The following is a 23,212-nucleotide window of genomic DNA, read 5'->3' as shown; positions in this document are numbered from 1 at the left end:
CCTGTCACCCTCTGTGATTCACTCCATCATCCTGCACAAACAGCAGACTTAAAAAACAACTTCAGAAATATTTTATTTCTTTTGGAAAAAAAAACTAGAGTAACAAACTTTATCTGGGTTCAAGTACAATTTATAAACACAAGAAGGACCTGTTGCCAGCACCACTACTCCCATCAACTGCACCTATACAAGGATTCTCAGTGCTTCAGTAAAGAGCAGATGACCTTCAGCACCATGGTCCTTGGAAAAAAAGTCAAACTAAAAGCCTTAAATACACCTCCAAACAAACCAAACACCACGGACTGGGGGAGAGCTGCCACAGCAGCAGGGCAGAGTCACACAGCCATGAATCACAGGGAGCCACGTGAGCAGCTTTCACCTGTCAGTGAGGGAAGGCAGAACAGCAATGGTAATGGAGAGGTTAAAGTTCAGTTCTGTACAGGAGTTGTGAGCAAGAGGATCAGCATGACAATCAATTCACTTCTCCTCTGTGCCAGGGTAAGTCACTGAGAACAGGCAGGTAAGAGTGTTTCGTGCTGTGAAACCAGCCCAGCTAACATCAAGTTCAACTGGAAGGGGATAAAAAAGCTGGTACATTGCCCAGGCATCCACACTGCTCTGGTGACCCAGGAAGCTGGAAGGGGAGGCTGGAAGGCCCTGTCTGACCCAGAGTTCAGAGTGCTCAGCATCAAAAGCCCTCTCCAGACTGGAAGGATCCAGTGCTGCAAAGGAATGCCCAGTGCAGCAGGAGTGCCTGGAATGGCATCAGCTTGTCTTTGATCTCCCATTTTCCATCACAAAGCAGTAACTAAGAATATAATCCCTTTTTTGCCCCATTAAAACTTGCCCTGTGACAACACTGTTACAGGAACTTGACTAGTTCTAAGAGAATGCCCAAAACTAAAAGCTGCCCACCTCCCCTCAACTCTAAGGCACCCTTAAAAGAGAAAGAACCAAAGAGGGCAGGGACATGCAGCCTCAACTGTGAGGAAGCCAGTGATTGTTAGAAACACATAAATAGAGACCATAACTACACAGACTCACTCAACACCCTCAAATGCTCTACCAGAGCTCAGCTGGAAGAATGGGGGCCCTGGGCACTGCACCTTCTGGAATATTCCACAGCTCCTTGGGTTGATCCTTTTTCAGCTCAGGTCTGTCCATTTGTATCCAGGCTACTTCTTAAGTAAACAGGCAGTTGAAGTTCCTTCCCAAGGACCTGTAAACTCCTCTGTGTGTAATATTCATCAGCTTTTATGAACAGGACCAATAAATTACAATGTCCAGAGAGCTCCTCCTCAGTGTAGTCCCTATTTTTCTAGAATTCCCAGTCATCCACATCCAGCTGCTCCAGATTTGATACCAACCCAAAAATGCCACTGGGATCCTGGGGCAGTGTCCCTTCCAAATTGGTGATGGGGGTGACAGGGCGCAGGAGCTCAGGGAGTGCTTCAGAAGCGCGGCGCTTGATCTGCACAGGAAGGACAGAATGGGACACAGGAATGCTCGGGTGCTGCTGCACACCCAGCTCTGCAGGCAGAAACAACAGGAAATGCACAGGGCACCCTTTGGACTCCTTAAGGAGCAGGTTGGAACTGCCTCGCCCCAGAACTCAGCAGCCTGCAGGGGAAGAGCTGTTGTGGCTCCCAAAAGAGGCAGATTTAGAACCTCTGTTAGATAAGAGATGCCTCAAGAACAGCCTAAGCACCTCCCCAGATGTGACAATCCCCACCCTGCACTACAAATAGTCAGAAAACTGACTTAATCTTCCCGATCACAGAAAATTCAGCAACTCAACATCCCCACCCTCACAGCAAGACAAAGCCAAGCATTTACCTGTAGCTAAATTAGTTCCTTACCTGCTTAAAAAAGGGGTGACTGAGCAGAGTGCCTGCGCTTGGCCTGTGGGAGGGAGGAAGAAAGGGAAGAAGACAAGAACACGAGTCAGTGCTTGAAGTCAGGTAGTGGGAATAAGAAAAGAGCAGGGTCCTTCCTGCCTCTCCCATTTCTCAGCTGTCAGGTATCTCCCTGTTTTCAGCACTAGTAAGCATTTACAATCATGTAATATTTTATGTAAGGACTTCAACCTCCTTCTTTTAACCTTTAAATTACCTACTTGCACCCCCTACACCTGGCCAAGGACCACCTGAGCAGTGGGGCACATCTGAAAAGTCTGTCACGGCTACAGACTGCCCTCACTACAAAGAAAAATGCAGCTTTGATCACTTCCCATCATTGCTCTCTGCTGGCTGAAGAGCAGCCATTTGCAGTGATGGGAACTGGGTAAACACTGTCCCACAGGGGCCAGAAACAGAAGTTTATTTTCCTGATGTGCAGCACCACTCATCCCCCAAGGAAGGCTGCAAAGGAATTCCTCAGGCTCTCATACAGGAAGTGCTCAAAGTGTTACCACTGCTCATTCTACACACTTGGACTGCTCTCCCCAACAGACGGGGCACGTCCTCACTCCACTCCACTTTTGGAAAGAAAACCGTAAACAATATCTGCCAACTCCCTGAGTTCACCCAGCCCTAGAACAGCACAGGTGGGGAGAGCAGCTCTCACAGGGCTTTACCTGAAATCAGGGTTCCTCTGGAGGCACTGCTCCACGAAGTTGTGGAAGTAGGTGGAGAAGGTGCGGAGGTAGGGGTGCAGGGCCGGCTCGCCGTTGGCCGCGCGCGCGTTGCTCACGGCCGTGCTCTCCCCCACGCCGTAGTTGGCGCTGGAGCGCGACGTCTTCATGGTCAGCTCGTCTGCAGGAATGGTGGTGGTGTCCAGCAGGCAGGGAACGGTTCCATTCAGCTTCTCCAACAGCATCTGCAACAGCAGGTGGGGCACAAGCAACAGCACAGTTAAGGTTTCCCATTCATGTGGGCAGGACACCCTTCTGTGCTCACGCCTCAGAGCAGGGAAGCAGCTCCAGTGTTGGAGAATTTTGCTCAGAAATGGCTTACAGAGTTTTGTTCAGACATGCCATAATCATATACAGCTGATGGAAAAGTCAAAGGCAGCTGTGAGGAGCAAATTCTCACAGCCTGTTTCTGTAAACAGCTAAGTTCTCAGGCAGTCTTCTCATAACAGGTAAACATTCTGTCCTTGGCTGTTTTGGGAACAGACATGGAGGTTTTGAGAACCTTTCATGTCAGGGTGAGAACACAAATCTTGGATTCAATAACAAACCACAGGTATTGAAATCAAAAGGAGGGTTAGTGTTTAATCTGTAACCTATGGTGAGCTCGGATTTTGCAATATGGATGAGCTTAATTAACACCACTATAAAAGTGTGTAAGTGAGATCAATAAATTGGAGTTCGATGCTGATCAACAAGGATGGGTCGTCTCCCTTCGACTTCAACACTCCAGGTGCCAGGAAGAAGGATGAGAAATGAGCTTGCAAACCTTACCTGAGTGGAAGGCATGTCTTTAAATGGGACATGTCCATTTGCCAGCTCACAGGCCGTTATCCCCACACTGTAAATGTCAGATTTTGCATCGTAACCCTGCAGATTCTACATGAAAAGGAAAAGAAAAATTAGCTTCAGGGACTTGGATGTGATTGAATGGGCAATACCCATGGTTTCAACTGCAAGTCAAGAAACCCAATGTTTAGAACAGGAACAGCACAAGCCACAGATACACTGGTTTATGGTGGTGAGGGTTTTTTGGCTAATTAAAACACAGTTAAGGGCAACATTTATGTAACTGGAATCAGCCAGCCTGTAGGGATGGCATCTGCCCTAGGTAACTTGCATCTGATGTAACACTTTGTTAATGAGACAACCTGTAGAGGTGCCTACAATTTAACTGTTGAGTCAACTAGATCAAATTCTACCCACTTGCCCTTTCACCCCAAATCTGTTTCCTTTAGCCTCTCCCCGTTCTTCTTCCTTGTATTCATGTACCCTTCCCCTTGCTAGGGCTAGAGCTCATCACAAGGAAGCAACTCTGCAGGTTCTCTCATGTCTCCCATTCTACACTCCTCCAACATGCCCTAAGAGATCACAAAATTCTACAGATAGAACACATCATTAAACACACCTGCTGCAAAACCTCAGGACTGAGCCAAGGCAGCACTTTGATGCTGTATTTGGGGAAGTCATGAACAACTTTGAGTCGTTGCCCATGGTTGATCATGCTCAGGTTACTCCTCAGCCCAGAGAGGTACACCTTCCCATCCACAGAGATCAGGATGTGGCTGGCTTTAACACTCCTGGGGAAAAAGGAACGAAACATTCAGCTTCCCTGGCCTTTACTGAACAGCTCAATGCAGAGGACAATATCTGATCAGCTTCCTACCAGGAGGCTGAGACTCCTAACAACCATCTTTGGATGCTGGGCAAAATCAATTAATTCTATTAATTGATCTATTAATCACCTTTGCAAGTACAGAAAGAATATTTCTGTGGTGAGGAGAAATGCAGGACTAAATGTTATGGATTGTGATTTTAGATACACAGTGGTCTTTGGGATAAGTTTGCTCCACAACAACACTTTTGTGCAGCTTACTAAGATCAATGTTGTCACTTCCAATGAGTATCAAACTGATTTGCTCTAACAGCAAAGTAATACAAAACTCAATGTTGTTCTGTGTCTGATTCATCCTCTGCTCACTCTGAGTTTTATTTCCAAGAACTTGCACAGAAGGAAAATGACCAATGTGTTTTTCAGTACCTATGCACATAGCCCATATGGTGGATGTAGTCAAGTGCTTTCAAGACACCTTGGAGAATGTAAGCAATGGCCAGTTCAGTCATCCCATCTGTAAAATGGGTACAGATTAAATCTTTTGCAGAACCTACAAAGAAACAAAACACCACGTGTCAGAACAAAAGCCCCAAGGACACTTCAGCTCTTCAATTTCATTTCACACAACATGAGGGTCAGAAAAAGGCACCCCCTTCTCCACTCACCATAGGCCATGAAAGAAGTCACTACCCACAGCTCATTGTCAGCTATGAAAGTTGCTTTGTATGGCACAATGTTAGGGTGGTTGAAGAGTTTGGAAACATGAAGTTCTCCCTAAAATAAAAGATATTTTGATTCAATTTAGTAAATGCAGAAACATGACTGCATATTGACAGGCAGTGCTCTCACTGTCTTCTTCTAAGCTTGCATGATGAGTGGGATTACCTGCAAGAATGTGACCATTTCATTTGTGCAGGCCTCCAAGTTCACTCTTCTGACTGTGACATACTCTCCTGTGGGTTTATACCTGGCCAGGTTCACAACCATCAAGTCTTCAAAGCCTCTGCCTGAAAGAGAAAGCAAGAAAGCTTCAGTAATGCTTTTGGAAGCACTGAGAGAACTCCTCCAGCTCCTGACACTTCAATAATCTTTCCCCTCACTACTTTTCACCTCGTAAAAAAGAGTAATTGTTCCATCAAAAAGAGTAATTTTTCCATACCACCTTCCTTGGCATGGATCCCACTGAGAGGAATCCTCCTAACTAGCAGAATTATCCTGTCCTTCCAATTCAGGACTGAGACAAGAACAGTGACTAGGAGCACCAAGGACAGGTTTCAGGCTGCCTCTGCTGACTGTACTGCACCCCCAGCATCACTGACCCACTACATGTCCCTCTCAGGTGAAAACCTTTAGGATTGGCATCTCATTTTTTATTCAAATGATTTTAAAAATCAAAGATGCAGACATCCAATATCAAAAATAAGCAGACTCTGATCCCCTAGCCCTCAAGAATTACCTATGATAGTGAGCAACTCATAGCAGCTGCTGTCTGGCAGGAAGTTGCTCATGGTGTCCCTTTTAGGGGAAGCAGCTATCGACTCGGAGCTCGCCTCATTTGTCTGAGGAAAGAAAATGAAGTCAGGTCAAAGGAAATACAGATCACCTGCTGGAAAAATCATCTGCCCCACATTATCATACACTTCAAAATAACAGGAATACAGACGAGGATTTAGTTGCTGTCAAAATAATCTTAAATAGTAATTTATCAACTGAAACTCAGGAGATGCCTCATTTCAGAAGATCCAGACATCTGTGTTACAAAACAGGTAATAAGTAGATTTTTAATCACTGTAAGTGAGAATTTATTCAGGGATATTTTGATAGAGCCAATTATTATTCCCAGGACAGCCTAAACTCTGCTTTACAGTAACTGCCTTTCTCTTACAATTACAAACTTGTGTGCCACCACCCTGTTGCCTGAGCCAGAGCCAAGGGAAGCTGTTCTTAGCCCTTCTCTGCACTGTAACACTTGGTGTTCCTGGTGGATGCTGCAGGTTTCAGCTGCTCACCTGGGATAAGCCCAGCACAGCTGAAACTGCTTAGCTGAATGGTACAAATGATGGAGAAAATCAGACACACATGAAAAAAGAAGCTCCAAATGAAAGCAAAAACTGCAAAGCATAAATGCTTCTGAATAAAAAAAAAGGGATAAAAAGCACCCCCAGACCACAGAGGGAAGCAGCAATCCCTCACTCCATCTGACATAAAGCTTTCTGCCTCATTTACACACACTGAAATCTTCTGCAGGATTTTGAAGATGATAAACTTCAATGTTCCTGCAAGTTCTTTTATACCTTCCAACTCCTTCAAATGTCCAGTCACAAGGAGAGTGATCTAAAGGGGATTAAAATTTATGTGGTATCTAAAATTGTCTTTAGTTATCTCCAATTTCCAGCACATTAACTCCTCCTGGCTTTTGGAACACCAGCTCAATTCTTCCACCCCATTCTTCATCAACTGCAAATGCCCTTTATCAGACCTTTCTCATGGTACATGAAGCAGAAAAAGTTTGTGCCTTTTCCTACCATGACAGCAGTCTCTGTTCTTTATTTCCATCACTGAAAGATGGAAACAACACAGTGACCGCTGAAAAACAGGGAACTTGCTGTTCTACCCTCAGCCCAGGGTAAATGCAGTGCAAAGAGCACAGCCAGGAGTTTGCTGAGAATTATCTCTGGGTTCTAAGTGTACTTGGGCAGTAAATTAGAGCCACACTTCCCCAGTTCCACCTTTTCAACTGGCTTTGAAGAGCACACTACCTTTAAAACAGGTGCATTTTCCATTAAGGGAAAAGGCAAAAATGAAGATTTGTGGTATTTTGGTATCTGCCTACCTTTAAAATATGTGCATTTAAAATAGGTGCATTTTCCATTAAGGAAAAAGGCAAAAATTAAGATTTGTGGTGTTTTGGTATCTGCCTACCTTTAAAATACATGCATTTAAAATAGGTGCATTTTCCATTAAGGGAAAAGGCAAAAATTAAGATTTGTGCTGTTTTGGTACCTGCCTACCTTTAAAATACTTGCATTTAAAATAGGTGCATTTTCCATTTAGGGAAAAGGCAAAAATGAAGATTTGTGGTGCTCTGGTGTAATTTCAGCACAAACAACTCAGTCCCATCTCAGCACAGCTAAAGCCCCTGGGAACAGCATTCCCAGACCCTTTTCTCTAATGAACACCACAGGGCTGTTTCTTGGCTCAGAACAGGCAGCAACTTCCCACTCAGGATTTCTAACTCCTGCTGAAGAGGCCTGTCCATTCTGATCTCAGCTTTATCATTCATGACTTCTTTCAGCAATTTCACAGTCCTGGCAACAGCAAGACTGCCAGGAGAGACACACAGGCAGATAGAAACCTCTGAAGCACAAAGACACCACCAAGGAGATGGAAGCAGGGAGCTGGAAGCACTCATGGAGCAGTGACAGCTGGTGAGACACTGAGCGACATGTAAGTGGTTTGCTTTATTAGAAGTCCACTCCAGGAAGAGCAAAAGCCAACAAAACAGATGCAACAATTAAATAAATTTAATATTAATGGTGTAGGCTGTGCAGTAATGAAAAAAATACTGTGAATTCCCTATTGAAAAGTCTTCCAGTTTGAGGTCTTCACTCACCTCTCCTCGTGTTAGCAGTGACCAATAACAGAGTTAATGCAAAAGGAGCTCAACCAGAGATTTATCAACATCATACAACAGTTTAAAAAAAGAAAGTTCAACTGAAATGTCATTTATGAGGTACTGCAAAAAAGCTCCTCAGTGGTTTCACACAGGACAATTTTTGGTGTATGGTCAAAAGCAGCTGCAAATGAAGTCCCATATGAGCAGTTTTATGGCTTGACATTCATTTAGAGCTGGCTTTTGGCTTGGGAGTCCAGTTTAATTTGAGGTAGATTTTAAAAAAAATAATCTTTGAAAGGCAACTAAGAATGCCATAACACAATCACTTATGTGATGCTTGCAAGGATCTGCATTTGCCAAATGACATTCATCTGAGTTAGGAAGAGGGAATATCAGTTTTGTTCTGCTGTCTTCCCCTCCATCTCCTCACTCCCTCCCTCACTTCAGCATAAGCAACAAAAATTTTCCTCCCACCCCCCTCCCTAAATTATGTGCCTTTCTCTACAGCTCTGGTGGAAAAAATGGCTTTTATTAAATGTAAAAAGATCAAAATGAGAATCAGCATGTGTGTAAATCCAAAGAAAACCCTTGGAAATAACCAAAACAGATGCTAATCTCAATTTCCTTCCATCCAAGCATGTCTAACACTCAATAATTTCAAAAAAGGTGTGAATTTACTCAATTTTCTATAAAACATTCCATATACATTTCCTACTTTGGGCTCGCTTTGTGCCAGTAAATTAAACTGGCAGAAAAATCAATTATAAGCAACTTGAACTGATACAGTTATGATCAAATCACATTTAATTCGTGTTTGCAATTATCTTAAACTACAGCAACACCTGCACACCTGCGGTGTGGGGAGGTGGGGCATCATTTACATTAGATACTCTGTTGTTAATTGTGATATTTGATGTGTTAAATGCTCATTATGAACCAGACAATGAGCAGTCAGGGCCTGCAGAACAAACACTTTTCAAAAGTTCCATAAAACTAAACTTTTCCTTCCTTCTCTGAAGGATCAGAACTAAAACACCTCAAAAAGAGACCCTTGAGGGGCTGGGGAGAGGAGAATGACAAACAAATAGAAATCCAAGAGATTAAGTTTAAATTTTTGAGTTATCACATATAGCTTGCAAACCACACACCAAAATCTCCACTCCAGGGTGAAACCTGTTTCCACACTTGTAGAGCTAAATACAGAGATGAGATATAGAACTAAGATAAAAAGAAAAATCAAACTTCCACAAGGAATAATCTCCATGCAATGAACCACAGCACCACAGCCTGCACAAGTCACTTACTTTTCTCCGAGAGTCACCCAGAGGCTGCTCTGGAGTAAAGAAATTCATTGTTCACCATGTTGTGTTCAACAGACACCCATTCAAATATAGCTGGAAAACTGTCAATAACCCTGGATGATCCTTTTGGCTATCAAATATACATTATTTTTTTTTTGGTTTATAGAAAGACATTTAATTTGCACACTAAATTGCAGCACATCAGGATCAAAGAGATTCACAGAGTGCTACTGTTTGTATTTTTGACCTAAATGTGACAAATTTTTTTATTATAACTTTAAGTATTAACCTTCTGTCATGTCCCCTGGTGATCTTTAAAGGTCCCTTCCAACCTGAATTCTATGATTATAAACACATTCAAAAATGACTCTTACCTACAGAAGAAATTATTAGTATTATTTAAAGTAATAAAAATTCCTTTACTCCACCTGGAACCTCAAAATCTAGACATATTTCCTATGCTCTGTTTGTTTTCTGTGTCATTGATCAGGAATTCTGCATCCCAGTGGGCAACTTTGTTTGTTATGCTGAAGCAGAGCACAAAGCTGTCAGCTCCTGCATCAGCAGCTTCAAAATCCATTTTTACTCAAAAAATTATAATTAACCTTCCCAAACCCCAAAACATCTTTTGCATACAAAAAAAAATGTGGCTGTGCTAAGCAATACAGAACTATCTTAGAGCTGTTATCAATATGGAAATGATTTCCAAATAACTTGCTACATCTTGGACATTTCCATCTTAAATTTCTGGGCTTAGACAGCTTGAATTTACATTGAGATTTAATCATCTCTTTTAGCGATAAAATACATCTTTACTATGAAATTACCAAGCTTTACAGCTAAAATAAAACATTTCTAGCAGTGTCATTTAACAAGAGGAAAACTTACCTCCAAACAGCTCGAAGTCTCTTAATCCCTCAACAATGAACTTCTCAGACACCCACCGCTGAAAGAAATAAAAATTCTCCACATAATCAGTTATTCCACCTAGAGATAAGTTTCTTTTCCCCTTCCCCACAAGAAAAAAGCCCCAAATTCAATGATTCTGTTGTGGTCTGAAATTGATTGCTGTATCAGCAGTGACATCCTTATTTTGGACAAATATTCCCTTTTTGGGCCAATGACATGCACCCAGCAACCACACAGGTGCTGCTGTTATTCCCAATCAACATGCACTTGCAATAAAGTTAATATAATTTAATTCATTCAAATAAGATTTTACACATGCACATACAGCAAAAATAATCAGTATGCAACAACTTCCTCATACAACCAAATAAAAGTTGGTTTTTTAGGTGTAAAAGGTTTAAAAAATGCTTTTACTATTTACAAAGAGGTGGTATCTCTGAGAAGTCAAATATTTTGATTATATCATCAATCACAAACACTGCCATGGCAGAATTTGCTACTTAGCAAAATAGTTTAATACACAGCTGATGCTGTTCAGTGCATGAGAAGCCAGTCCTAGAAAGCACCAATGAGTCTTTAGGTGACGATGACTCAAAACTTGTATCTAAGAATACCACTTGAATGCATCAGAAGTGATTCTGCTGCTGGAAATTTCCTCATTTTCTGCTGAAAAGCAGAATCAAACAAAGCTGTTTAGCTTTGCAAGCAAAGTGAGGGAAAAACCATAAACTGTGACACAGGTGAGGAGGCTACTTCTTAAAGAATGACTGAAAATAAGCAGTTTTATGGCCCTTTTTCCTCACTGCAAAGCCCATTAGAGCGCCTCTGGTTTATGTGCCAGCAATAAAGGCTTTAGTGCAGGGTTTTTAACCAGCACTGCTTGCACACCGACCCGTGTCCTATCATCAACCCTAAAATCAGTTTTTCTATGCCCTTATGGTGCTCTCCAGGCCCGGCCGCTCTGCACAAGAGCCAGACCCGTTCTACCGAGACACGAGGGAAGCTGGAAGGTCTTCAACACTCACCCTAATGCGCTCGGGTTTACTTACAAGGAAAGACATGGATCCGCCGCTGTGGGACACGCGCAGCAGAAAGGGCGGCACACCTGCGGGCACAGCGGCAGCGTCACCCCCGGCCAGCACCGAGCCGCCCGAGGGCCTCACCCGGTGGCACCGGGAGAGCGGCAAGCACCCCCCAAAAAGCACTGACACCCCCGAACGCCGCCTGGGCCCGACAGCCCCAGGACAGCCCCAGGACAGCGGTAACTCCGGCAAGAGCTGCCCGCAGCCCTCCAGAGCGACACCCCCGGGCCCCTCACCCGTGCGGGGCCCTTCCGCACAGCCCCGCTCCGCCCCGGGGCCCCTCACCCGTACGGAGCCCTCTCGCACGGCCCCACTCCGCTCCAGGACCCTCCCGCACGGCCCCGTTCCCCCCCCCCCCCCGGGCCCCTCACCCGTGCAGGACCCTCCTGCACAGCCCCGCTGCGCCCCGGGTCGCTCCCGCACGGCCCCGCTCCGTCCCGGGTCCCTCCCGCACGGTCCCGTTTCCCCCCGGGCCCCTCACGGACCCCTCAGGCTGCGGCCGCCGCTCACCGGCGAGAGACGCTGCGCGTGACGTCACCGCGTCGACAGGTGACGCGCGGGCGCGCTCGCGTGACGTCACGGGCGGAGCTCCCGCGAGCGGCGGGGAAGGAGCCGCCGCCATGTTGGGGCCCTCAGAGGGTTCTGAACCTTGGCCGCATCCAGGCGCGCAGCACTGCGGGCAGGAGGGAGAGCGACTGGGAAAGAGATGGGGGTGATGGCTGACAGGCAGCTGGACGTGAGCCCAGGTGGGCAGCAAGGCCAATGGCACCTGGCTTGTCAAAACGTGTGGTCTGCAGGGATTGACCCCCTGTGCTGGCTCCCCTCACTTTAAAAGGATACCGAGGGGCTGGAGAGTGTCCAGGGCAGGGAACAGAGCTGTGAAGGGTTTGGAGCCCCAGGAGCAGCTGAGGGAGCTGGGCAGGGGCTCAGCCTGGAGCAAAGGAGGCTCAGGGGGGACCTTGTGGGGACAGCCGGGGGGGGCTCGGGCTGTGCTCCCGGGAACAGGGACAGGAGCAGAGGGAACGGCCTCAGGCTGGGCCAGGGCCGGCTCAGGGTGGGCACCAGCAGGAATTTCTCCACAGAATGGGTTCTTAAACATTGGAATGAGCTGCCCAGGAGCTGGTGGAGTCCCCATGCCTGGAGGTGTCCAAGGAACAACTGGATGTGGCACTCAGTGCTCTGGGGCTGGGTGACAACGTGGGGATCCATCACAGGTTGGACCATCTGGGAGATCTCCAAACCAAGGAGTCCTGTGACTCCGTGGGTCCCTTGGAGAGTGGCCAAGGCTGTGCCCCACCGGGGACCCTGCTGTGCCCAGTTTTGATGCAAATCCCAGGGCAAATCCTCCATGTGGGCCCAGCCCAGCCTGCCCAGGGGGACACAGCTCCTGCAGCCCTCCTGACCCCTCTTGCTCCTTACAACCCGCACCAAAACTCACCAGCACAAAGGAGCCTTGCAGAGTCTACTGAATGAAAGGAACACTGAGACAAGCCAAGTAAAGCAGGAGTGTTTCAATTATATTTTACTCTTCATTAGATTGTTCATTTGAATGTTTGTATTACAAAATTAGCTGCCATGGCCCACAACGGGATGGGACTTCAGGAAAGCTGTCCACTTACTCAAAAGAGCACAAACTAGTATTTTCCTTTCAAAGAACTCTGTGGAACAATAACATATTAATCTTTAAAGCTAAATAGTGCTAAAATTTCACATAATCTACATTAGTTTTGGTTTTAAATAATTTTACCAACCATTATAAAATTAATGTATTTGCATGTATCAGGTTACAGACATTTGCATTTAAAGCAGGGTGAAATATCCCATGCTGGAACAAGGAGTTTAAGCAATTGCTGTTTCAACAGCAGCTAATTCTTATTGCCTCAGAACCAAGTTTCCATGAAGTATTGAACAAGAAAATGCAGGACATTGTTTCCCCACAAAACTGTTAGAAGTCTGTTACAAGCAACAATAAAATGCCTTCTGGACAGGAAGCATTTATAAAATGCAGAGCTCTCCCAGCGAAGTGCTTGCACAGGGCATTCACTTCATTCTTCCCACTTAGATTCAAAACCCTGAAGAGATCACTGACCAGATGAGGAGGAGGAATATCCTCTGAAAGTTTTCACTGGCTTGGGGAGATCAGGAATTGCAGGTACTCCACTAGATCTGGCTCCTGGCTGAAGTGAGCTGGGCAGCAGCTGCTGAGATCAGGAGAGAAGGGGTTGAGGCAAACTTGAACTGATAAAAAGACTGAAGGAAAGCTGGCTGAACTGCTAACTCACCATGCACTCACTCCTGAAGGAACACTGTGCTGACATCACAGATCCCACACTGTGTTAAGTTTGCAGCATCCAAACAAGTAGGAAACTGTCCATGTATTCCATTCCCTTGGTTCAACCATCTCTGTGTTTTACACATAAGCCAATCATGCCCACAGCTGACCTAATACTGCTTCAGGCCTTTGTTTGTAAAAAAAAATGAAGATAAAAAAATCTTCTACTTCTATTAGAACTTCTATTCTACTGGGCTTAAATCCCTGAAGAATCCATACTGTGTATGGAAGGCTCTAAGTGTTGTGCCTTGATGCAAATATAAATGCACACAGTAAATGTTTATTGTGCAGTTTGCCTCCCCCTAAGTTTTTCCCCTTTCCCCCTTTCCCTCACAATAACTAAAACCAAAGTTTAAAACCAAAGCATGAATATGTTACCAGCACACATGGACAGGTTTACAATCTTCTGTTTTTAAAGAACAAATGACAAAAAGCATTCAAGAATATTGCAATTTTTTTTTTTAACAGACAAGTAGCAAAACTTTGTACCACCTGGAACAGAACTGCCGAGACAAAGCTCTCCACACATTTTGCTGTAATACTTAAATAAGTAACACCAATGCAAGAACTTTTCTCTTAATGGTTACTAGAGTTCAAGGAATCAGAGGATTATGGAGTTATGATGGTCTTTGTACCCTGTGAATTACAGTTCCACAGGTGGCACCAGACACTTCTCACAGCACAGTCACATGGCTTTCACTTTGATTTGCTTCATCTTCATCTGCTTCTTCTCAAGCTTCTTCTGCTCACGCCGCAGAGCAGCTTCCTGTAGGCAAGGACAGGGATCTGAATCAACACAGGTGATCTCTTCAAGGACCAAGCAGATCCTTTCAGAACCAAACAACAAAGCCCTGCAGCACCAGGTTCACAGCTCACCGGGAGCTTTCATGTGTTCCAGAAAGGAGCAGCAAACAGAAATCAAATTTGCCAGTGCTGCTATCCCTCCAGGCAGCCCTGGAGATCTCCCAGGAGGGATCTGCTGTGACAGTGTTTGCAGGGGTCTGAGGATGAGGGAAGAGACGAGAATCTAACTCCATGTTTCAGAAGGTTTGATTTATAATTTTATGATATATATTATATTAAAACTATACTAAAAGAATAGAAGAAAGGATTTATCAGAAGGCTAGCTAAGAATAGAAAAAGAATTAATAACAAAGGCTTGTGTCTTGGACAGAGAGTCTGAGCCAGCTGACTGTGATTGGCCATTAATTAGAAACAACCACATGAGACCAATCACAGATGCACCTGTTGCATTCCACAGCAGCAGATAACCGTTGTCATTTTGTTCCTGAGCTTATCAGGAGAAAAAACCCTAAGGAAAGGATTTTTCAGCAAATGTGTCTGTGACAGATGTGCCAGCAGCCTGTAGCAAGGGGAAGGTGCCCTCACCTCCAGGCGCCGCTGTTTCTCGGGATCCTCCTCGTTCATGATTCGCTCCTTCTCCGCCCGTTTCTTCTCCTCGCGCCGGGACTGCGCCGCCTCCTGTCTCTGCACGTGAGTCAGCTTGAGGAAGTTCTCTTCCACCCGAGCCCTGTTCTTGTCAGCTTTTTGTTTACCCTTGGCACAGAGAAAAGCAAAGGCAGTTTGTACTCATTTCCCCACAAGCAGGATGCAGGATCTCTACCAGTCGTACAGAAACAGAAGGATCCAGTGGATCCGTAAGGAGCCAGGGGTAATGGTTCCAATTTCACACCATGTCAGAAGACAGAAAACCAGGCACTACTTACTTCTCTGTTTAGCCTGAACTTCTTTGCTTTGTCGATGGAGTAGATAACCATGCTCATCAGAGGCAGCAAAGACTCCATGTCCTTTGGGGAAGTGTTGCCTAAACCAGGCACTGAAATAAAGAGTTCCTTGTTTATTCACACAGACTGGTAGTACTCGTCTGCTTGCTGCCCTTATGGCTCACACTGTTCATGAAATAAAGATGCTCTTATCCTGCTCTTTAGGAAGCTTCATTTAGAGCTATAGGCTTCAATTTTGAAGAGATTTGAAGATCTATTCTTTTCTAGAATTCTCCCAACAGGCCACTTTTATTTCAAACCAGGTAAACCAACTGAGCCTGTGCATGTTCAAACTGCAAGGCTTGTGGTTTAAAAACAAACCACCCTGAGAGAGAGGAGTGTGAGCTGAGGTCAATACCAGCAGGACTGAGTGTCCTGTTATCAGGACAATATACTGCTCAGTCCCCAGTGTATTGCTGCCTTCTGTTTATCAACCAATGATCCTGCTACATGCACTGAAGTCACTCATCACACATTACCTTCCACAGGTGACAGATCGTGAGCATGTCACTTACCCAAACAAAGCCACACACTCCCCCAGACACAAAGACAACAGAGCCCTTACCATTAAATGTAAACAAAAGTGTCTTTTTAGTTTCGGGCAGTTTTGTAAGCTGGCCCTCCCTGGAGGAAAGAAACAAGTGTTTGGAAAAAGTGAAGCAAAAATACAAAGTAACTAACATTGGTCTGAAATGCCATCAAGAACCAAAAGCCACTTGGAAAGTACTTGAAAAACATAAACATTAAAAGCCTGGCTATAACCCAAAGTTAAGTTTCAAACTAATCAGATTCCAGAAGTGTTTTGCCCAAAAGCCTGCAGAGAAAAGGCATGAGTGTGAAAACATACAGCACCAGTCCCTCAAATGTCAAGTGGGCACATGAGCACTAAGAAGGCCTGTGTATTTTGAATTACTTTCAGCTTCACACACCCCCTTGTTGTTTATACCACTAAAGATCTCTAAATATTTTAGGAGAACAAAATATTTTCTCAAGAGTTTTAAGTATTCACTGCCCAAAATCCCACAGTATTCTAATGTGAAGACCTCAGGCCTACATTTCACAGATCCTCGACAATTTTAGTACAAGGTATACACATAAGCTGTCTTATAATTAAATCAAAATATGTTCCTTTATGTTCATTTATTTATATGCCTGTGAGCATAATACACAGGCATGTGCAAAAAACTACGTGGTAATTCAGATAAGACACATCACCCACCACTTGGCAATTGTGAAGCAGCCCCTAAAGCACCTCTGGGCTAGGAGGCTCAGGGAAAAGCAGAGCTGCTGCCTGTGTTGTGTTGCTGACAGACAGCTTTATACGTACTCTTGCATAAGTTTTGGACCGGAGAACTGGTCCGAGAATTGGACAGAGTCGATCTTGTCAGCGTAGTGTGTGAGGAAATGGATCATCTGAAAGAGAAACAGGGGTTAGTTTTTCCCCACACCAATCCAGCTGCAGCCTACCCACTCCAGAGTGGTTTGCCAGGTTCCCTGCCCATGCCAGGGGTTAGGACTGGATGATTTTTAAGGTCCCTTCCAACCAAAACCATTCTACGGTTCTATATATCACTCAGGAAATTGCTGTGCCCAGCTTGCCACAGTAACACTGATAAAGATATGAACTTTCCCCTTTAACTTTTAACTTTTTTAGAACATACAAGTTGTAAATGCCAGGATTACCAAGGAGTATTTGTATTAATTCATTCCAGTTTACCTTAGCATCCATCATTCCCTCCGTGACCTCTCCCATCTCTGACAAGATGGCCAGCGAATCTGGAAGCCCATATTTTGCACCAGACTTAGGTTTATCGCTGCAGAACTCACTCTGTTTCAAAGAGAAAAAGAAAAATAAACACAAGCCTGTAAGTATCTCATCAGACTGAACTGTTCTGGAACAGAGGGGCCTCTAAAAGTACCTGAAAAGAAACAAGAAAAACTACACTCATTCACTCATCCTGGCTGGGGACATTTCAAACAAAGTAAAGCACACAGCATCAACAGTCTTTAAGCTAGTATTTTCCTTCAGAAGTCAGCATTTTAAGGAAGAAGATAAAACAATTCTAATACATACATACTGGAGTGTTCAAAGTGGACTAAGGCATTTTGCTTACATTGTTTGATAACAGAACAAAAACTGGCATCCTACCAACCACACATCATGCTACTACTTGAGAGAAAAGATTTTTTTAACATTACTTGTTATCACTGGATTCTTTGCAAGCTCTGCAATTCTTTTCATGGCTTGAACATATGGGAAGTTTTCATTTCAGATCATGTAAAAACAGATGACTTAAACCTAAATTTTCCACATCACATATCACTAATTAAGTTTACTTTTCAATCCTTGAAGTCTTTTGTGCAAATGAAATGAGGTGAAATGACACTCATATTTGCTGACAAAAATCTGTACTTAAACCAACTACACCCTAAAAGAAAGGTGTAAACTGCTTTCCACTGCCTCTTTCCATGCAGGTCTGATGGGGGGAGCATTTCTCATTATTGATTCCATTAAACTTTTATCTGTAAATGGAAATATCTCTTCCACACAAATTCCAACAGGTCAGTCACAGGTTTTCAGCTGTTCCCAAGAAAACAATGAATATGCAGATTAGATTCTTATATGCTATTATTTATCAACATGCATGTACATACCAGGTCCTGCATCTCTTTCTGAAGTCTCACCAGTGCTTTTCTGGTTCCAACAGCAAACACGTAAGTGTCCATATCTTCATCATTCATTGTCACTTTTATTTGCTGTGAAACAGAATGTTATTAGCCCTGTCAGATTTCAATGTTTGTCTGATACTTTGATTCCTAAGAACACGACTAAGCAAAGACAGACATAGCTAAGAAAAAGGTGGTTGATTTAAAGCTGTTCAGTGTGTCTTAAAGAAAGGAAGCTTTTTAATGAGACTGAGCACACCACTCAGTATCGTGCTGTAATGACAGTGACTAAAACAGCAGAGTTGTAAAAATAATTTGCAATTAAATATTTTGATGTAAGTAAATACAATTACAGATGCATGGAAGAGTATTCACAGTGCACACAGTCACTGTTCTTCCAAATGTAACCTCTCTTGGTACTTATGCTCTCTAAGAGCAAGTTGGAAGGCAAAAGGTAACATTAAGAATATAATATCCAGACCAACATATGAGTTTAAGCAGTCCTATTCAGGCAGACTGAACAATCACTAAGTATTTCAGATTGTAAAACCACTTCTTATCAATATGACCTCTTGAATCATGACAGACTCACAAAACCACTCGAATGATAAAATCCACAGATAAAGCAACTCCCAGTCATCAGCAGTTTGCATTTCACAGGCAGGGAAGAAATACAAACAATTCTTTGAGGTTGTTTCAATAGTTACTGAACTAGAAGATATGGAATAGTACAGAAATCACCTGGAACAAAAGCAGCAGAGCAGAACTGAAGGAATGCAACAGTTTATCAGAGCTAATGTGAAGGGCTGAGTACGCACCACTTGGTCTGACGCCGGCCTCATCATGCGTGCCAGGACATTCAGCAGGTCCTGCCTCTTGAGAAACTGAAAACACAGAAAACAGCTGAACAGACAACACTAAAAGACTCCTTCCTAATATCTGACCTGAGTTTTCCCTGTGTGACCAATACAGCTCAAAAGCAGGCCCACTTTCTGCAGTGCAGGAGTTTCTCAGGGCTTTGTCATTTAAGTCAGAGCAGGAACTGTGGGACTGTTCCAGCCCAGGTCCAGGGCTTTGTATTTGTCTTTGCTGTTCTTCCTTGGAATTCCTGCTGCTCCATTTATCCCTCTAAGTGGCAAATAGGCTCTTCAGCCTACAGTTACCTCTGTTCACACTACACCTCTGGTTTTTACACTCTTCCTGCAAGCACTTGCTCTTTAGTGCCACCTTTGAGGGGCAGAATAGAGGTCTGTACAGACCTTTAGATGACCAGTTTTTGCTCATGTGTGTGTACTCAGAACTCTGTGTCTGCATGTGAGCACAAATGCCAAGCTGGGATTCCATGTTGCCCACACAGGAATGGAAAAGCCTCTAGAACCTGACAACTGGTGACATGTAAACAGCACCACAAACTCCCAAATTCTTACCTTTAACTGGATGAGCATTCCTTCACAGCACACCCTTCCAGAGCACCACAAATTATATATGTGCTCATTTTCTTGATTGAGTTTCCCAGTGCTTGTAGCTTCTTTACTAGTGCCATCATCCCCTGAGGAAAACAACAGTGAAAGAATCTCAATCTAAACTCACAAACTGAGACACCACAGTTCAGCAGAATGTTTACAGCTCACAATACCACAGTACAGAGAAGGATTCTCTACAGCCTAAATGCCAGACTAAACCCAGCTTTATTCAAATACTAAAAATGGATCCTTTTCATAATGGAACTCACCAACAAGAGCAAAGTTACTTTCTAGCAGCTCCCTGTGAGTGTTGAACCAAGCATGAGCCAGGCGGTTGTTTTTGTTCTTGCCAATGATGTAGTTCATGATGTAAGCCAGGAGACCTGTTACCATCAGGATCTCCATGTAATAACTCTCCCAGCTGTTCTGAAGGTGAGCAGGGACCTGTGTAAGGGAACAGAAGCTGTGATTTACATATTGAACAAGTGGATGTTATACACACAAAAATTTGGGAAACACAGGGTAGTGAAGTTCCATCCCCAACACAGCAATAAGCTCCACAAAGGCAACAGGGGAGAGCTAAGCCTACATAAAGCACTTGGCTTACTGGGGCACAGTAATCATCCAGGAAACAACTGATAACAGCATTCCCAAAATACCTGCTAACAGAAAGAAAGTACTCACTTCCATAAAAATGCAGACCTTGAGCACCTGATCATTCTGTGAAAGACAATTTTGGGAGGCAAAAAGGTGATGCAGGGTGGGCAGAGAGATTGGCTTCAAAAATCAACTGAGTTGACAAGTCCTAATCTGACACTTAAGCCACAGACCAGCTAAAACAACACTGTGTTCACTGTTTAGTACCCCAGTGACATTCCTGGCATACTGTCTTAAGAAAATAAATGATGAAACTCCAAATTGACACTGGATCAACAGTTATACCTACATTAACTATTGTTATGGGGTCTTTACTTTTGCTATGAGATGCATCTGGTTTCTCTTCATACCCTTCAAACTCCTCATCATCGTATGGCTCACTCTCGGTGTCACCTTCCTGAAGGATGAAATCACAAACAGCATGAAAATCCAAAGCCCAGCAAGTAAAAACCAAAAAGAAAAAGAAAGGTGCAGAGACACTATTAGGAAACACATTGAGGAAGGAGGCAAGGCCTTACCTGTGTGTCTGCATCATCAAAGTCTTCCTGATTTTCATCCTGACCTTCAAGCTCTACAGTGGCTTCTTCTTCATCATCTTCTGTAGTGATGATCCTCTGAGGAGACTCTGTGACTGTATCTTCACTCACATCTTCAAATTCAGCAAAGTCATTATCATCATATTCCATAATGTCATCCCCATCCTCAAATTCATCATACTTTGCCAAAGTAAAGCTCCATGGGATGAACAGGACAGCGATAAAAATATATAAATTCTTCATTTTCACTGGAAAAAAAAAAATCAAATCAATCATTGCAAAAAGTCCTTGTCAGTTCTGTTATATCACACTTCCAGTAACCCCCAACCCACAATGCACAATTTGAAAACACCACGAGTCAGACCAGAGAGAGAAATAAACCTGTGCCTGATCTTGCCGTGTCTATAAAGAACAAAGTACTGGTACAAGAAAAAATAACTCTGAAGGAGAGGTTCTGCACTCTGTTCCTTGTGGCAGCGGCAAATGCACATCTGGCCACACTGTTCAAATGAGCTGAGATGGAAAGCAGGGATGTTCTGCTACAAAACTGACTCTCCAATGGCATCTCCCAGCCAGCTCACTTCCAAGACCACATTCTGTGTCTACAGTTGTTAATAATTAGCAATTAGGCACAGTTGGAGCATTGAATGTGTAACAGCAGCAGTAAATCTTAAAATGCACTTGGTTCATTAAAACAGCAATCCTCTGACAGCCTCTGCCGGTCCAAAATCACAGATGTGATTTTTCTAGGCTGCACACTCAAAACTAAGTTCCCACAGTGTCCCATCGTGGTTTCTGCATTGAGACAAAGACCTTTTGCTGGAAGCTGTGCCAAAAAAAAAAAAAAAAAAAAAAAAAGGGAAGAGGACAGATATGGCATTGCTCCCCAGAACAAAGGAGTAAACTGGGGCTCACAAGCCCAGAGCTCTCCCCACATCAGCCAGAACCCTGCAGAGTTTGTCAGTTCCCCTTGTTTTGCCTTCTTGTCTCTTCTGCTTGAGTTCAGAACAGTCCCAACCTCCCCTATAGGTTGCAGCACCTTCTCCAAGGTCCAAAAAAGGCAGCAGAACCCCCCAGCTGCACTCCACAACCAGGCACAGAGGATCAGCTGCATCAGGCTCTGCTGTCAGGCTCATTTTACTCCCTCCAGCAACCAGATCCGAGTGGGAACCTGAATGTTAATCAGAGTGTTCTCTCACAAACTTAGAATAGAAATGATTTGTTTCTAAATTTGACCAGCATTCCTCTGAGTGCCTCATGCAGGGAACCCTGCTATGAATGACAAGGACGACTGAAATAAACACCTTTGTCAAACACTCCTCACTCCAGCAAAAAGCCGCACAGAACCTTAATCAGGATGGAAAGTTCAGCAAGGCCCAGGAATTTGGAACATTGTGAGGGAATATCACAATTTTATGTGAATTTAAGCAGAAAAAAAAAAAATTTATTTCAATAGGACATTATTTACACGCTGTTGAAAATAACAGGACAACAGAACCTCCTGCTCGACCAATCTTAACATTTCACATTAAGAACTCCAAGACTATTTGAGCACATCCACCTTAGGAAGACCCAACAATTCCAAATAGCTTAATGCAAAATAAGCTTCTGCAGCCAATTCGAAGGAAACAGTTGAACCAGAGGTGGGTGAGAGCTGGAGCACCCCCTTAGGTCAGCAATCTGTCAGAATGGCTTCCAAATTCAAATTCCAGGAAGCAGAACATCCTCGGCAGGCCCTCCACGACCCACACGCCACCGAGGAACCGATTCATTCTCCAATGAACCGATTCCTTCTCCAATGAACCGATTCCTTCTCCAATGAACCGATTCATTCTCCAATTCCGCACCGGCTGCCCAGACCCCACTGGCAAGAGAAACTACTTCCAGCAATCCTCAGGCAAGCACTGCTGCTGCTGCTGTCTGTGCTGCACATTCATCGGCTCGGGCTGGCTCGGTAAATCCCGAGCCCAGAGCCGAGCTCGGTGGCAGATTTTGGAGAAGCGCCCGTCCCTCAGCTCGGGCCCTCACCGGGGACACCACCCCCGGTAGGTGTTCGCTATCCCGCTCCAGGGACGCTCCCAGCTCCTTCCCGGAACACGAGTCAAGGTTAACAAGATAAAATCAGCGATCTGCCGCCCCCAGCCCCGCCGCCGGCTCCTCCAGCTCCGCGGGGCGCAGCACAGGCCGCGCACGCCCGGTGCCCTCGGCGGCTCCTCCCGGGGGCCCTGCCGGTACCGAGCTCCCCGGAGTGAGCGAGCCCTGGGGAGGTGGGAGCGGGGAGTCCCGTCCGGCGGGGCCGCGGGGCCAGGGCAGCGTTACCTGAGTCACGGGCCCGGGCCCGGCCCCCGCCCTCCGCTCCGCTCCGCGCCCGCCGTACCGGGACGCCTGCGCACTGCGGGCCCGCCGCATGTGCGGGGGTGTGCGGGTACACACACGCGTGACGGGGGGAACCCCCCGGGAAAGGAGCGCGGTCCCGGGGCGGCCGCTGACGTTACCGTGTCTCGGTTCCGCTGCCGGGGTCCCGCTCCCGCCTGTGCCCGGTCCCGCCGCCCTCACTCCCCGCTGCTTCACCGGCGGGCGCTGCGCGTGCGCCGGGGCACGCGCGGCCGCCGCGCGTCACT

At 45.0% G+C, this 23,212-nt stretch overlaps 2 protein-coding genes across 7 annotated transcripts; both read right to left on the bottom strand.

Annotated features, from left to right (window-relative positions):
* Positions 1 to 50: 50 nt before the first annotated feature.
* Positions 51 to 11,694, bottom strand: STRADA (STE20 related adaptor alpha). Of its 5 annotated transcripts, none has more exons than XM_054281497.1 (13): positions 11,638 to 11,694; positions 11,096 to 11,175; positions 10,050 to 10,107; positions 9,165 to 9,193; positions 5,701 to 5,803; positions 5,130 to 5,251; positions 4,910 to 5,018; positions 4,671 to 4,794; positions 4,038 to 4,209; positions 3,404 to 3,508; positions 2,576 to 2,817; positions 1,860 to 1,902; positions 51 to 1,471 (listed from the first exon to the last, which is right to left on the bottom strand). In XM_054281497.1, exons 2-13 carry the CDS (start codon positions 11,129 to 11,131, stop codon positions 1,319 to 1,321), a joined length of 1,296 nt encoding a protein of 431 aa, XP_054137472.1. In that variant the 5' UTR covers positions 11,132 to 11,175; positions 11,638 to 11,694; the 3' UTR covers positions 51 to 1,318. The 5 variants fall into 5 exon arrangements, with proteins under 5 accessions (XP_054137472.1, XP_054137475.1, XP_054137474.1 ...); XM_054281500.1 differs by having other exon boundaries at positions 11,120 to 11,175; XM_054281499.1 differs by having other exon boundaries at positions 11,663 to 11,677.
* A 954-nt stretch (positions 11,695 to 12,648) lies between these two features.
* CCDC47 (coiled-coil domain containing 47) lies at positions 12,649 to 23,181 on the bottom strand. 2 transcript variants are annotated; one of them, XM_054281620.1, is made up of 13 exons: positions 23,087 to 23,181; positions 20,574 to 20,839; positions 20,345 to 20,452; positions 19,668 to 19,842; positions 19,363 to 19,484; positions 18,754 to 18,819; positions 17,924 to 18,025; positions 16,986 to 17,096; positions 16,596 to 16,681; positions 15,834 to 15,892; positions 15,212 to 15,321; positions 14,874 to 15,041; positions 12,649 to 14,250 (listed from the first exon to the last, which is right to left on the bottom strand). In XM_054281620.1, exons 2-13 carry the CDS (start codon positions 20,832 to 20,834, stop codon positions 14,170 to 14,172), a joined length of 1,449 nt encoding a protein of 482 aa, XP_054137595.1. In that variant the 5' UTR covers positions 20,835 to 20,839; positions 23,087 to 23,181; the 3' UTR covers positions 12,649 to 14,169. The 2 variants fall into 2 exon arrangements, with proteins under 2 accessions (XP_054137595.1, XP_054137596.1); XM_054281621.1 differs by lacking the exon at positions 23,087 to 23,181 and adding an exon at positions 22,969 to 23,055.
* Between the last annotated feature and the right edge of the window lie 31 nt (positions 23,182 to 23,212).

Source organism: Melozone crissalis, unplaced genomic scaffold, assembly GCF_028551555.1.
Source record: "Melozone crissalis strain CALT ecotype California unplaced genomic scaffold, PUWL_Pcris_2 ptg000032l_1, whole genome shotgun sequence".
NCBI lineage: Eukaryota > Metazoa > Chordata > Aves > Passeriformes > Passerellidae > Melozone > Melozone crissalis.
This window is presented reverse-complemented; position numbering and strand designations above follow the sequence as displayed.

What these genes read in the sequence shown, in the direction of transcription:
- STRADA (XM_054281497.1), bottom strand. Translation starts at nt 11,131, where the DNA reads ATGTCTTTCCTTGTAAGTAAACCCGAGCGCATTAGG. An exon ending in GACTTCTTTCATGGCCTATG is followed by an intron (nt 4,795 to 4,909) that starts GTGAGTGGAGAA and finishes GTTTCTTTGTAG; the next exon opens with GTTCTGCAAAAGATTTAATC. An exon ending in CAGAGGAACCCTGATTTCAG is followed by an intron (nt 1,903 to 2,575) that starts GTAAAGCCCTGT and finishes TCCCTCCCACAG; the next exon opens with GCCAAGCGCAGGCACTCTGC.
- CCDC47 (XM_054281620.1), bottom strand. Translation starts at nt 20,834, where the DNA reads ATGAAGAATTTATATATTTTTATCGCTGTCCTGTTCATCCCATGGAGC. An exon ending in AGGGAATGATGGATGCTAAG is followed by an intron (nt 16,682 to 16,985) that starts GTAAACTGGAAT and finishes TTTCTCTTTCAG; the next exon opens with ATGATCCATTTCCTCACACA. An exon ending in AGTTCAGGCTAAACAGAGAA is followed by an intron (nt 15,042 to 15,211) that starts GTAAGTAGTGCC and finishes CTCTGTGCCAAG; the next exon opens with GGTAAACAAAAAGCTGACAA.